Source organism: Vulpes vulpes, chromosome 9 (assembly GCF_048418805.1).
Source record: "Vulpes vulpes isolate BD-2025 chromosome 9, VulVul3, whole genome shotgun sequence".
Taxonomy (NCBI): domain Eukaryota; kingdom Metazoa; phylum Chordata; class Mammalia; order Carnivora; family Canidae; genus Vulpes; species Vulpes vulpes.
In genome coordinates, this window is record NC_132788.1 from 79,765,586 (window position 1) to 79,781,202 (window position 15,617).

A 15,617-nucleotide genomic window follows, 5' to 3' on the forward strand; every position below is an offset into this window, starting at 1 on the left:
GTATTTTTTAAAGCTGCATTTCCTATAATTTTTATTATTTGTCTGTATGGAAAAAATACTCTATCTACTTAAGTTATTAAATTATAACACGATTTTTTTCCATGCTGAAAGGTGAGTTCAATTAGCTATACAGCCTTTCCGATTACACAGTCCTTGCAAATCAGGCAGACATGCTTTGGGATAAAGGAAAAGCCATATATTTTGAAAGGGCAAATTTGTGTTTATTAATAAAGAATAATCTGTCTTTACATAAAAAGCAAATAAAGTCACAGAATGAGTCTTGATATAGATATATCAAGAGAGGCAGCATAAGAAAGGCACCAGATCCTAAGCTTTGGGTCACAGAAACCTAGGCAGGTCTGTCAGCCAGTGATTCTCACTTAATGGGCCTGTCACCTTGCCAGGTCACTGAACATTTATGAACCCCATTCAAACAAGCATTCAGGAACAAAGATGCCACTACCTACCTCACAGCATAGCTGGACAAGTCATACAAAGTGGCATGGAGCTTTGCACACAAGAGTAGCTTAGGGGTGGCCAGACCTTTACCATACAGTAATATTTTTCCATAGAAAAACTCAGTAAATTTTTTAGACTTGCAGATCATAGGTTCTCTGACACAACTATTGAACTTCACGGATCCATTGGGAAAAATACACAGGCAACAACATATAAAGAGGGGAGTGGCTATATGCCAATAAAACCTTATTTACAGACACTGAAAGTTGAATTTCATATCATTCTTATATGTTTCAAAATATGTTTTGTTGCTTCTTAATTTTTTAAGACAGAAAAATCATTCTTACCACTGTATGAGAACAGGCAACAGGCAGGATTTGGTCCCCAGGCTGTAGTTGGCAGGCCCTTATAATAGCTATACATTTACTGTGTGGCAGGCCTTGCTCCAGTGCTTTGAATGTATTAACCCAGCGGACCCTCACTCATCTTGATGTAGATACCAACATTGTCTGTCTTCCTTTTACAGATAGGAAAACTGAGTCTTAGAAAGATTCAGCAACTTGCATAAGATTACATCATTATTAACAGGCAGGCCTGGGGGGGCACATGGGTGGCTCAGTGGTTGAGCATCTGCCTTCAGCTCAGGTTTTTATCCTGGGGTCTTGGGATCAAGTCTTGCATCGGGCCCCTTGCAGGGAGCCTGCTTCTCCCTCTGCCTATGTCTCTGCCTCTCTCTGTGTCTCTCAGGAATAAATAAACAAAAATCTTTTTAAAAAGAAGAAAGAAAAAAAAAAGAGGCAGGCCTGGGATTCAAATCCTCAATTCCAGAGTCCATATTGATGAACCTCAGCAATACTGCCTCTCACGTGGAGTGTTTTGTGTTGTGTTGTTTATTTAAAATGTCATTCATACAAAGAAATCACTAAATGCTATTTGCCCCTAGACAGTGGCCAAAAGTTAGCAAAGGTAGAAACTATTGCCATCTGAAGGGAGGCTGCCTATACATATTTATTATTTGCAGCCCAAGGAACTGCTGCATTTGGGCGATTTTAGGTGTGAGTTAAGACTTGTTGTCTAAGAGAGCCAAAAGAAAAAAAACAACTTTTGAGAATTTAATTTCAAAAAGAGAAATGAGTTACTTTCAGGAAATAAAGCAATGACCAATCATCCTAGTTGGTTAGGCAATTTAAAGTGTCCAAAAAGATCATTTCGAATTGAGGAAAAATTGAAGGAGGTCTTTCTTGTAGCACATTTAAAACAAGTTTCACCTGAAGAGGTATATGGGCCTGATCTATTATTCACATGTAATCTGTGATATTTTATGCGCGAGATTAGGGTGTCTTGGTACTGAGAGAAGAATTTGGAATCCAGGAAACCAAGGTTCTATCAATATATGGCACCAAAAAAAAAAAAAAAGAAAACAAAAACAAACAAACAAAAAAACCAAAACAACCAAAAAACCCCAACTCTGGACCATAGCTCCTGGATAACGTAGCAGAAAGAGTACAAAGAAAGAACCTGGGAAACTTGGAATTCTAGTCCTGTCTCTGCTCTTCATGGCAAAGTACTTAACTTCTCTGAACCTCTTGCCCCTTGGTATAAAAGTATTACATCTGCCTTAACCCTTGGGCAAGATATGAGTATGTTTTAGTGAGTCCAGTGCACAATGCAGCTATAAAGCATATGGATTTAATTGTGTTTGATGGAGAAACCATCAGACATAGACGCTTCCAGGTTATGTGCCATTTTGTATCCCTTGATATGGTTTTCTTTGCGATAAATAAAAGTATTTATCCGAGTGCTTCCTAAGCTTCTCAGATTCATAACAAGCTGTTGAGGTGCCCAGTATCATCTCTGTTTCACGTGTGCAGGAGAGGCCAGGTGGTGTAAACAAGGTGTCCAGTGTGTAGCTACAAAGCCCATGCTCTCACTTTAGTCTACATATCTTTGATCTAGGGAGTGCACTGCAACAGTATTATGACCAGTGCCCCTTCCTGACACTTGGGCACCCTGTAGAAGCCTTGAGACCTGCCCCATATCTTAGCACAGATTCCATACTCAAAACAAACGGCTCAACTGGATCAGATTAGATTGAGAGTGCTGATGTATGAACACAGTAGCTGACATTTTTAGCATCTAGTGGGTGAGCTTATTTTAGAGAAAGGACAACTGATGTTCATGGAGGCTGAGAACTTCATCTAAGGTCACATGATGAAGATAGTTGAGACTGACCCAGATCCAGCTCCAGAGCCTTATCTGTTCTGCTGGACTGGCTAATCGTTCTGTACTTCACGGCATGGATGGATTTCCCATTCGTCCAAGTCCTGGTTTAACAAAACAAAACAAAAAACACTTTGGGCCCAACTACTCTGAGAGATTCATTCTAAAGAACAAAAGTGGGAAACTTTCTTTCAGAGATGTCCTAGGATAGCTGTGAAATCTGAGCTGTTCCAGCCCTGGGTGGGTGAACCCAACTTCCTATGATTCTGTGATCTTCCCATTTCCATGATGAATCTGGCAAGCTGTGGACTGCTAGGAAATGTGTTATATAGTTGATTCACTGGATCACATCTGGAAAATACGTGTACATTCGAATTTCATATAACTCGGGGTTGTATGCTGAGATGGAATTTGCATTGTATGCTGTGCAAGGCATCCTCCATACTCTCATCCCACAATAGTTAATGAAACCAGTATGCTCTCCTGCTTCTCCTATTAGGCTAGTCAAAATAGGGGGATGTTCCTTTTATTCCATCTCACTTGTAAAACAAAACAAAGTAAAATAATGGTTGTGAGGGGGAAGGAAGGGAGGAGGGAGAGAATGAAGGGAAGTGGCATAGCATAAGTTTTAGGCTGGTCTTCTGTGAGAATATCATGTTACAAAAAGTAGACAGGGAGCATTCCAACTGCTCGTCTGTACCTTTTACCTTCCACATTTTGAAAACCAAAGGACTGAATTTTTAGGAGAAAGAAGGAGAGGTCATTGCCTGGTAAATCCCAGGCTTTGTATTTCTTTTTTTAAAAAAATATTTTATTTATTTATTCATGAAAGACAGAGAGAGAGAGACAGAGACATAGGCAGAAGAAGAAGCAGGCTCCATGCAGGGAGACTGATGCAAGACTTGATCCCAGGACTCCAGGATCACGCCCTGGGCCGAAGGCAGGTGCTCAACTGCTGAGCCACCCAGGTGTCCCCCAGGCTATGTATTTCGAACTCGAAGTGTCACACTCTGACATTCCGTCCTCAGGACGGCCTTACTAGGTGGCACCTTCCCATTTTTACAGCGGAGGTACTGAGACTTGTCCAGGTTAAGTGACTTGCCCAAGGTCATGTACTTAATGGTGCAGAGGTAGAATTTCAAATGCAGATCTCAGAGCCTTTATCCTGTCCTCTGCCTTCAGCCACTTCAGACTTGCTGCCCTAGAAGACAGGAAGCCACCGATGAGAGAGTGACGTGGGGAGGAATGCCTTGTAATACCCTGTGTGTGTTCTTTACCTTTCCCCAGGCCGAAAAATGGTGGGAAGTACTGCGTAGGGCGTCGAATGAAGTTCAAGTCCTGCAACACAGAGCCTTGTCTCAAGCAGAAGCGAGACTTCCGGGACGAACAGTGTGCTCACTTTGATGGGAAACATTTTAACATCAACGGTCTCCTTCCAAGTGTGCGCTGGGTTCCTAAGTACAGTGGAAGTAAGTGTATGTGGGGAGGCATCTGCCAACAGTTTGCCAGGGTCCCGGCCCCAAAGTCACATCGCGTCGTGTTTTTCCTCTCTAGTTTTGATGAAGGACCGCTGCAAGCTGTTCTGCAGGGTGGCAGGTAACACGGCCTACTATCAACTCCGAGACAGAGTGGTTGATGGAACCCCATGTGGCCAGGACACCAGCGATATCTGCGTCCAAGGCCTTTGCCGGGTAAGTCCCAGATGGTGTTTTCTTCACCGTGTTGTCTTGTTGCTGCCACACTGTGGTCTGTGGCTTCCTTGATAGAAGCAGCAGCTGCTAATATCTGTGCACTGTCTCCAGGGAAGTGGTTTTCGAAGTGTGTTTCCCAGGACAGCATCAGCAATGGATCACTTGGTTCTGATGGCCAAGTTTGAGAACCAGTGTCCTGCATTTTTCTGACTTTCTCAAGCTCTGGGAGGGTCGACACAAAACCTCCCCCACAAAAATGTATTGTGATAATTTATGCATACACATACTCCTTTGCTGTAACCTCGGTGCTTGAGATTAAACCCAAATCCTTCCATAAGCAAAGTTTCTAGATTCAATAGCTCTGCTCCAGAAAGATGTCAAAAGGAATCAGATGCTAGTCAGGCTTCAATCGACTTCTCATTTTGATTTTAAGCACCAAAACTGCTACCTGAGACATACCTGGTAATTATTCTTGGAAGGGAAATCAAGAAACTTCTGGCAGATAGTAAAGCACCATTGCAGTGATTTCTAGAGGGCTTGATACCATTTCACTGTTCTCACTGGTCAGAAAGCATCCTTAAAGTAACCAGGCTTTGCAATAATTGATTTGATCCTTGCATGTGGTCCAGGAAAATGGGAATTCTAGTCAGTAGGATTTGACCAAAAGAACCCCAGAGAGCTTCACCCACTTCCCGACTCAAAACCACGGCACACATTTCCTCATGAGTCTGTTTGTAGCAAAACGTTGAGCTTCTCCTCAGAGGCTAGCTCATGCAAATGAGCAACATGGTCAAGAATGTGAACTCTGTCCTGGTGTCCTGGCAGTTGCTGGTGTCCTCCTCAGATCTCAGTCACCACTGCTGCATTGCATTAAGATGTGGAGAATTTCCAGAGGCCCCTTGGAGCCTCAGGCCTCAAACTGGCAGCCTGGAGTCATGCTTTGTCCTCCATTCATAGCCAGTATTAAAACATGGGGGATTTCACATAAAATCCAATTTTCCAGTGTCTGACAAATGTCAACACCGGGCTACTGTTTCTGATGACAGCAGTAGTCTGGAGTTGACAGGGGTTGCTCCCTTCAGATAGGATGTGAGCTCATCAGTTAGAGACAGTCCTTCACCCCGACTCCTATTTTTTTTTTCAGTCCTGAGCAATCCTTCTCATTTATTCTTATTTGTAGACTTGTACTTCTCCAGCTGGGTTTTTTTTTTGTTTGTTTGTTTTTGTTTTTTTAAGTAATCTCTATACTCAACATGAGACTCGAATTTACAGCCCTGAGACGCAGTACTCAATCCCAGACCCTGGGTCATGCCCTGAGCCAAAGGCAGACACTCAACCACTGAGCCATCCAGGTGTCCATCCACCCTTGCAGCTTTATTTTTTTTTTCACCCTTGCAGCTTTAAAGAGACTTTCTTGTCATTTTTGAATGCATAATTCAAAAAGAAACATGCTACTTCCCGTATCATAATGTTTTGTAATTTTTATAATTTGCTAATATTAATATTTACTGTTTGTTTCAAATGTTTCTTTTTAAAAGCAAGCTGGATGTGATCATGTTTTAAACTCAAAAGCCCGGAGAGATAAATGTGGAGTTTGTGGTGGTGATAATTCTTCATGCAAAACAGTAGCAGGAACATTTAATACAGTACATTATGGTAAGAACCTGTTCCTAAAGAACCATGAGAGGGAAAATGCTAAAGTTTAAACACTGTTAACCACAGGTAATATGTCAAAGTGTTAATGTCAAGCATAGAATCAGTCTTGTTAAGGTACATTACCCACCTGGCTAGAAGACACTTAATAGCAAGAATTGTATTATATTCCTTCCTTGCCCATTTTTATATTCTGTACTTAGAGAAACTGAATTGTATTGTGGAATACTGAAGTGTGGCTAAATTCTTTTCAGGTTACAATACTGTGGTCCGAATCCCAGCCGGTGCTACCAATATCGATGTGAGGCAGCACAGTTTCTCAGGGAAATCAGAGGATGATAACTACTTAGGTAAGATGGCACGTCCCCTGCCATCAGTGAGAATTCGGCTTCTCTGGAGTCATTGGCAGATGTTCCTTCCTTTCCCCTATGCACACAGAGAGCTGTTGGGTGTCATGTACTTTACTACAAGTAGTTGATCCTATAATTCACTCTTTTATTTCTCCCTCATGTATATCACCACAGAGCATTGATGGAAGAGTCATGTCCTTACTCAGGTCAATATCAGGGGTTTATTCTGGATTATAATAAATAGGAAGGCCCTACATCAAAGTTTGAAAGCACTTACCATGTAAGTTCAGCATAAAAAAATCATTGTTCTCTTTGAGTCTTTAAAAACAAATAAACAAACAAACAATCTGTCCTGTGGATAACTGGCTCGCAAATGTTTTATTAAAAACATTACTTCCCCTAATTTTTGTGCTGCCAGCTCTAATCAATAACAGACCACTAGTGGACTCATTCAACATTTCATTATACCTGGTTATTCCAAAATGTTCTAGAATGGCAAATTTTTCTCATGTCATGACTAGAATGGCCCACCTTGTTCCTTTATGGATTCTTCATCCTTCTCTCATGTCCAGGCACCTGATTAATTCCTTTGTATGCCTTCTGTTTAAACCACAACACACCATCAACCCTGTGTTCATTTCAACAGTTTGCTCAGCCCAGTCCCACGTCAACTTATCCTTCTGTAAACCACTGTGATCATGAAATTTGCCCAACCATTTTTAATTAAAAGAAGGACAAAGGGAGTGGGGTCATGACTGAAGGGATTCAGCTGGTCACCTTGCACAACCAGACTCCTCCTAGCCATGAAAAGCAGCACGGCTTGCACTCTGATCTAGAAGAAATCACAGAGGTCTGGCTAGGCAGTGACTTTTTAAAGGAAATGAATGTACTTGTTCTCTTGCAGTGTCTGGGCAGGAATTCTATTTATCCATCTGAATTCAGCCTCCGTAGATGCTTTCTGCACATATTTGGACCTAATGAGCTAGTTAGTGAGTATTCATTGAATCACATTAGAATCAGAATCTGTATTTTGGAATGTCTACATGGAATCCTTCATAGATAGACAATGATCCTTTAGCCAAGCATGCTGATCAAGTGTAATATATACACATGACTTCATTATAGGATTTTTTGCAGTATGTCATTATTCACTCATTCACTTCTTTAATATGTACCAGGCATTCTTCTAGGTACAATGAGCAGAACAGAATAAGTAAGTTTAAATCACTGTCTTCTTCAAACTTACTGTTTGGTGGGAGTAGAGAGGCAAAAAGCAATAACTTAATAGAGTAGCCAATTGTATACTGTTAGAAGATGGTAAGTGCTATCAGAAAATAGAACATCATAAGGGAAATTGGGATACTGAGGGTGAGTTGGGAACAGTGAAGTGTTTGAACTGTAGAAAAGAAGTTGATTTGGGGAAGAGCATTCCATGCAGAGGAAACGGCCGGTGCAAAATCCTAAGAACATGTCTAGATTGTTCCAAGGACAGAGGGAGGCCCATGTGGCTGCAGCTACATCAGCATGGAGGAGAGTTCTAGAGAATGTTGACCATGTGTCAGGAGTAGATTATATAGGGTCATATAAGCATTGAAAGGACTTCCTTGTACTCTCAAAGACATGGGAAACTACTGAAGAGTTAGAGCCAAGAATGACATAATATAATTACATTTATATTTTCAAAGGAGCATTTTGGCTCTTTGGTAGAAGAAAGGCACAGAGTAGATGCAGGAGGATTGGTTAGGAATTATTACAGTAATCCAAGAGAGAGATGCTGGTGGCTTGGCCCCAAGTAGGAGCAGTGGAGGTGACAGTACATGGTCAAAATCTGGGTATTTTTTGAAGGTGGAATCATCATGATTTGTTGATATGTTGAATATAGTATGTGAAAGAAAGGAATAAGTCAGGGGTGACTCCAAGATTTCTACCTGAGTAACTAAAAAGACGGAGCTGCCATGAACTGAGATGAGACAATTTGTTCCTTATTTATCTATGTGGCCACGAGTGTCTTAAGGTCAGAGGCTGTGTTTTTATATCATTAGCTCTTGATATAAAGCCTACATATATATGTGCTAAGTAAATGGCAGCTCAGCTGTTGGACAGCCACTGCTCATGTCCTCTTTACTAAGGATTTACTATGTGCTTAATAAGGGATGGGATTACTGTGGACATACACAGAATCGTCCCTTCTTTGAAAGACCAGAGTCTTCTTTAGAATCATTTACTCAGTGGCTGGATCAGCTTTTCCCTACCCTAAATATCCAAATGAATGGTGACTTTATAAAAGAATTAATGGAGTTCTTGAGGACCCTTTTCAAAATTATTTTTTGGGAATCCCACATTTCTCATTCCACCACTGAGCAAAATAGGTCAAGCATTTTTTCTGTGTGCACTGGGTTATAAATTTGAACATGTGGCTGCTGCTATGGCCTTACTACTTCCTAATTAAATCCAGCAGCATTGCATGCAACCTCCTTTATTAATTAATTTCCTGAAAGCCAAAAGCCATGTTGACCTGCTTCTTTCTTCTTCTTGAAAGGGAGAAGGATTCTCTTCTCTTCTCCTCCCTGTTGGGAAAAATCTCCTTCCAAGTAGTGGCCTCAATTCAATTCAACTTCATTAACCAGGCCAGGCACCTGAATTGGGCAGGGCCTCCTGATAACCTTTTATTCCTCACGGGAGGTTTCTTAATCTCCTTGTAAAGAATGAAAGCAAAATTAAAGAAGATTTGTCATCTGGGACAGGCAGGCTGGAGTGGTCATGGCCCTTTAGTGGAATACTACAGTAAAGTCACCCATTGGCAAAAGAACAACTCTCTGGAAGCAAATGACAAGTGTGCAAGCCTAGATGGACAGTCACAGTTCACTGAGTGTAAAGGTCGAGACCTCAGGGCCTTTGAACCTTACAGTGGCTTCTTAGCAAATGAGAAAGAACATGACATCATCAAATCCAAGGTGTGTAAATATTTACTCTTGGCCTGAAGGAGGTGCAGCAAATGCTCTAAGAAGGTTTTCAAACCCATAGCTCTTGCGTTGCTAAGGCATCTTCATCCTTATCCCTCCCATTTTTCTACAGGCCAGCCAAGCTACAGTCTTTCTGCATATGCTAGTGAGGGAGCAAGTTCCAGGAGAGAGGGCCTTTGTAGCAACCCAGCTCTGATGGGTGAAATGGGGGGGAAACCAACCCAGGAAATTAGCTCCCCTAATCTCATTAGCGGAAGGTTGGGCAGTAGACTGTCGTTTGCAGGAAACTATTTGTTTCACAAGGTACCGAAGCAGAAAGTCTCCCTGTCAAAGGCTGTCCTTTCACACGGGCCGCTCCCTCCTGTTGGGTTAAAGCCAAGTTGCACCCAGAGCCACCCTGTTCGTGTTTCTTTAAGAGAAAAAGGAGCCATTTCTGTGATACTTCATTGTCTCTAGTACACTTAGCTCTTGATTAATTGTGGCAGTGGGAAGACAGGAGTCAATTCAGTTTGGGATAAATCATGAAGTTCATTTCCCCTGATTATTCCTTTCTCCTCTCTTTACCATCTACCAGGAGAGGGAACATGCAGGGAAGGGTAAAATGCCCCTAGTCATAAGCCCGAGAGGAAGCGGGAAGATGTTGGAAAGGAGCCCCAGGATTAGCCTACGACAGACGATTGCTCTTTGAATGCACACAAAACTGGATTATCACTTAATTTACAGAGCCAGTCTCTCATTTCCCCCATTTTGGTGAAACATCAGCTGGGGAGCTAGCATGCGACTTCACTTGAAAGAACTGGGTGATTGCTTTGGCAGCATGTCCTGCTATCACCATGTAAGTGACCCACATTAGGAGGCAGCCTCAGGATGTCTGAGGGCCACAGAAACAGCTTCGCCTCCAATCAGTGACCCATTGAAAGTCCTGCATCTCGCCTGGCTGGTGGGTCTCACGCTACAGCAGCTATAGGGGAGACAAGGTTGTCAGAGCTTTACACTGACAGGGAAACAGTTATTTGGCTGGAAGCACTCTGTTCTCCTTGTCATAAATGTCAGGTCCAATCAGTCACTCCTTTCAGTGTCATTGATTGAGCACCTACTATAGACTGGGATCTTTCTTGGGGTTACAAGAGTGCATGTTTAAATGGTCGCTTTACTAAACAGGCTCATGTAGTCTAGTAAAACAAATGACTTTAAAAAAAAAAAAAAGATTTTATTTATTTATTGATGAGAGACACAGAGAGGCAGAGACATAGGCAGAGGGAGAAGCAGGCTCCATGCAGGGAGCCTGATGTGGGACTCGGTCCCAGGACCTTGGGATCATGCCTGGAGCCAAAGGCAGATGCTCAACCACTGAGCCACCCAGGTGCCAACAAATGACTTTAATTGTGAAAAAAATATTTAGCTAAACTAGTTTTGGATTTCAACTTGTACATAGAGAAAGCATGCATGAATTCATTCACGCATTTAACAGGTATTTATTGACCTTGTTCTTAGAAAACCTTAGTCATTAACATGCTCTGGAGACATACTTCCCATGATTGGAAGTCACCTGGCCTCGGGAAGGTATTTTAATAATATTTAAGTCATGCTTTTCTCATCCCTAATTTAGGCCTTTGTAAAGGTGTTGGTAAGGAGATGGTACATATGAAGGCATTACAGTTTGCCAGCAACTGCAGCCTGTATGCATGGTCTTGTTTTACGTTTGTAAACTATCCAGTAAGAAACTCATCATCCAGAGGAAGGAACTGAGGCTGAGAGAGTTTACATAAATTACCCAAGGCCACATAAACTTCTCAGAAGGTGGGAACAGGTGGAAATGTTACTGGTCCGAGTTCAGACCCTACACCCTTGACAACTTCACTTTCCTGCTTCTGTGGAGAAGAATAAGAATGTATGGCTGACTTGGGGGTATAAATGAATTGAGGCTTATGGTGGGAGGGAAGGGTGAGGCTGGAAAGATAGGTTAAGATATGATTTGTAAAGATATAGGAAGGTTATGCTAAGGAGTTTGAAGTAAATCATATAGGTGGGAGGGACTATCAAAGAATTTTGAGTTAAGAAGAAACCAAGAGATTTTGGAAGGTTTGGTTTTTTAAAAGCTTTTTCCCTGTCACTACATTCTTCCCAGCCATTTCAAATGAAGGCATCTCATTCTTTCCTCAAAACCAAGATGGGGCTTACATGAGTGGGTGTATAAGTGCTAGATTAGGAACTGACTTAATTACTGATCCTAGAAGGAGTAGTACTTCGATCAGTATAGTGTCCAAATGGGTGAACTCTGTGAGGTTACCATGTCCAAGGAAACAGGTACCCTGCTGCTATTGAGCCACCAAGAATATTCAAAGCTTCATCTCAGCCCTCAGTCATCTCCACGTAAGGATACAATACCGACTTTCCCTAAACCCTCTACACCTCTTCTGGCCTGCCTGGTGAAAGACATGCTTGCTATCACCTACATCAGTGAGAGACAGGTTAGGATCTGGCAAAAACCCAAGGCGTCTTGGCTCCGCATCCCACAACCAAGACCAATGTCAATAACATGATGTTGAGGCATGATGCTTCCAAAGATTCATGCTCTTCCAAGTCTCTTGAGCAGCTAGGACCAATTGGTTGACACTGGCACCTGGCATGAAACCTACTTGCCATCTGAGTTAAGTTTTCCACATTCCTTTTCTTTACTTAAATACGTGGCCTGTGCATTTCAGGGTACCCCCTACCACTACTGAGATTTGCTAATTGTATGCAACTTATAAAAAATAAGAGGGACTTTTTCTTATTTTCATTCAGGACCCAAATGTTTAATAGCTCTGATTTATTAAGTTCTTGTTTCATGTGAAGCCCAATACTCAGGAGGATTCATTATTCAAGGAGCGGTAGTACTGAAAAAAAGAACTAAGTGGTACTGATAATAAAACCAAAATTTTATAATACATACTAGGGGGAAAATATGATTGGGATTTTATCTCAAGAAATTAATCAAGAAGTTTGAAAATAGACTGTTTTTTTCTTATAGTAAATAAAACTATGTTTTCATGTGAACCATGCATAGGTTTTTATTTTATTTTTTTAATTTTTATTTATTTATGATAGTCACAGAGAGAGAGAGGCAGAGACACAGGCAGAGGGAGAAGCAGGCTCCATGCACCGGGAGCCCGATGTGGGATTCGATCCCCGGTCTCCAGGATCGTGCCCCGGGCCAAAGGCAGGCGCCAAACCGCTGCGCCACCCAGGGATCCCAGGTTTTTAGATTATAAGATAAAGCAACTGATAAATATTCTTATTTAAGCTTTCCACTTAAATTATGTGATAGCAGGGGCAGCCCCAGTGGCTCAGCAGTTTGGCGCTGCCGTCGACCCGGGGTTTGATCCCGGAGATCCGGGATCGAGTCACACGTCGGGCTCCCTACATGGAGCCTGCTTCTCCCTCTGCCTGTGTCTCCGCCTCTCTCTGTGTGTGTCTCTCATAAATAAATAAATAAAATCTTTTTAAAAAATTATGTGATAGAGTAGTACATTCTTTGCTTAAAGTTTGAATTTAACAGTAAAACCTGAAAAGGACTCATTTTTATGAAAGCTTTCTGGGGCTATATTCACTTTCTTAATAGTCTCTCTTCATGCTTAGATAAATTATTTCTTCTGAAGCATCTGTCATTGTAGCTTATCTGTCCATTTTGTTTACTTTCCCTAAGTTCTAATGGGTCTAATTCCCTCAAGTTCTCGGTTGGCCTATATTTTGGCACTTGACTCAAGTAGTTCTCTAACATGACTTTTTCAGCTTTTCTAATTGTTTCACCTTTTATTCAACATCTACAGTAAATTCATTCATTCATTTTTCTAAAAAAGAAGTGTTTATTGGTAAGGTACCATGTGCTCTTTTTGAAGCTGAGATATAGCAGTGAGTAAAAGGACCCAAAAATTCTTGCCCTCATGGGGCTTACTTTCTTAGTTGGGGAGAGAGAGCATATACAAAGTGTTATGGAGGAAAACTAGGGTGGTAAACGGGATGGGAAATGTGGAATCCGTGCTGGTAGTGGGAAGACATTACAGTTTTTAAAAGAATGGTCTGGGAAGGCGTATTAATTATCTTTTACTGTATAACAAATTATCTCAAGACATAGTGACTTAGAGGAACAAGTGTGTACTGTCTTCCAATTTCTGCATGTTTCAGCACAACTAGGTATTTCTGGCTTGAGGTCTCTCATGAGGTGACAGTTAAGACTTCATTTGGGGCTGTGATCACATCTAAAAGGGCTGGTGAGTCCACTTCCCAAATGCCTCATTCAGATGCTATTGGCAGAAGGCTTTATTTCTTTACAGGAAGCCATTCAGTGGGGGCTGCTTGGGTGACCTCACACCATGGCAGCTCAGCTGCTTCTCCCAAAGCCAGAGTCGAGGAAGAGCAAGGTAGAGCCACAATGCCTGAGACCTGGCCTTGGAGTCACACTCTGCCTTTCCTCAAAATCCTAGCGATTATACAGTCAGTGTGAGTCCATGTGGGAGAGGACAACACAGAGTGTGAATATCAACAGGCAGGGATCATTGGGGCCATATTGGAGGCTGGCTGCTGCACTAGGTCTCACAGAAAAAATGACATTTAAGCATCATGTCAGCCATGGATTTTCAGATTCCATATCTGTCGAAGAAGACTAACAAAGATTCAACAGGCTCTAATAATCCTAACATAAAATAGGGATATTTGCATGGGAGTTGATTTTATAAATTTTCAGTTCATTAGTACATATTTTCAAATCATAAGACTTCTGCTTCCATCTGTAATGCCGTAATGTGGGGCTTGTATCTCAAACCCCACACTAATTAAAACCCTTATATTATTTTTTAGTAATATAATTACATGGGTAGGGAGGTGTTTTTATCTCCCTTTTAGAGATCAGGAAATGGAGACAGAGAGAGGGAAAGTGAATTCCCAAGGCCGTGAAGGTGGCAGGTGGCAGGTGGCAAACTAGCATTTGAGTGCCTCTTGTCCAACTGAAAAGTATATATTCTTTGCCCTCCCGACCCTCTCCCTATCAGAGCGTTCTTTCGTATTTCAGATAACAAGTCATTGGCAGAAAATCAGTGAATTCTCTTTTCTCATCTACAGCTTTATCAAGCAGTAAAGGTGAATTCTTGCTAAATGGAGACTTCGTTGTCACCATGTCCAAAAGGGAAATCCGCGTTGGGAATGCCGTGATAGAGTACAGCGGGTCCGACAATGTAGTGGAAAGAATTAACTCCACGGACCGCATTGAACAAGAACTTTTGCTTCAGGTAAAAACTTGACTGTGAGCCTGTGACCCTTTCCTTCCATGTGGTGTCACCAGACCTGCAAACATCTCCATTTTGTCTGCTCATCCCAGGTATTGTCAGTGGGAAAGTTATACAACCCTGATGTGCGCTATTCTTTCAATATTCCAATTGAAGACAAACCCCAGCAGTTTTACTGGAACAGTCACGGGCCCTGGCAAGCATGCAGCAAACCCTGCCAAGGTATCTACTTTTCAGCTGAGTTTCAGGGATTTGAGATTTTTAAGAATTCTTTTATTTTTCTTTGGAAGCAGCCAAATGCATGTAATCTATAAAACTTTGTTTGCATAAATTCTCTGATCTCCTTTCTCTGCATCTTTCTGATTATTTTTGGCTGGTAGGCTGAGCTTTTTAAGGGATTCAGGATATGTTGGGTTTCCTCTTCCTTAGAGATTCATATATGTGTATGAAGCCAAGTAAAATCAGCTCTGCCACTTTGATTTTCTGGAGACATTGATTAGGTAGTCATATTGTATATCATTTATCACATTTCCTGTTGCCTAAATTAGGGGTCAGCAAACCATAGCCAGTGTGCCAAATCCAGCCTGCTACCTGCTTTTATAAATAAAGTTTTATTGGAACACAGTTACACCATTTTTACATGTTGCATGTGGGCACCTGCTCTTGCCCTATAACGGCAGAGCTGAATAGTCGTGACAGAGGTCGTATGGCCCACAAAGCCACAAATATTTCCATTTAACCCAGGACAGAAAATGTTTGCCAGTCCCTAGTCTAAATAGTCTATGGAATAGGTTACTTTCTCTGATTGAGATTTTTTCCCTCCTTGCCTAGGGGAGCGAAAGCGAAAACCTGTTTGCACCCGGGAATCTGATCAGCTTACGGTTTCTGATCAAAGATGTGACCGGCTGCCCCAGCCAGCACCCATTACTGAACCTTGTGGCACAGATTGCGAGCTGAGGTGAGGCTAGTGTTTGCTTCTGGTCTTTACTGTGCACTCTGAGAGTCTTTTGGAGGGGA

The 15,617-nt window shown here is 41.9% G+C and overlaps 1 protein-coding gene across 2 annotated transcripts in view; it reads left to right on the forward strand.

Moving 5' to 3' along the window:
- The window catches only part of ADAMTS9 (ADAM metallopeptidase with thrombospondin type 1 motif 9), a 160,037-nt gene that overhangs the window by 52,581 nt on the left and 91,839 nt on the right, over positions 1-15,617 (forward strand). For both annotated transcript variants that reach the window (XM_025985181.2, XM_025985185.2), the window contains 7 exons: positions 3,967-4,148; positions 4,234-4,370; positions 5,909-6,026; positions 6,278-6,373; positions 14,437-14,603; positions 14,693-14,822; positions 15,432-15,558. In XM_025985181.2, the coding sequence (XP_025840966.2) occupies positions 3,967-4,148; positions 4,234-4,370; positions 5,909-6,026; positions 6,278-6,373; positions 14,437-14,603; positions 14,693-14,822; positions 15,432-15,558 (957 nt within the window). The remainder of the gene's footprint in view (positions 1-3,966; positions 4,149-4,233; positions 4,371-5,908; positions 6,027-6,277; positions 6,374-14,436; positions 14,604-14,692; positions 14,823-15,431; positions 15,559-15,617) is intronic.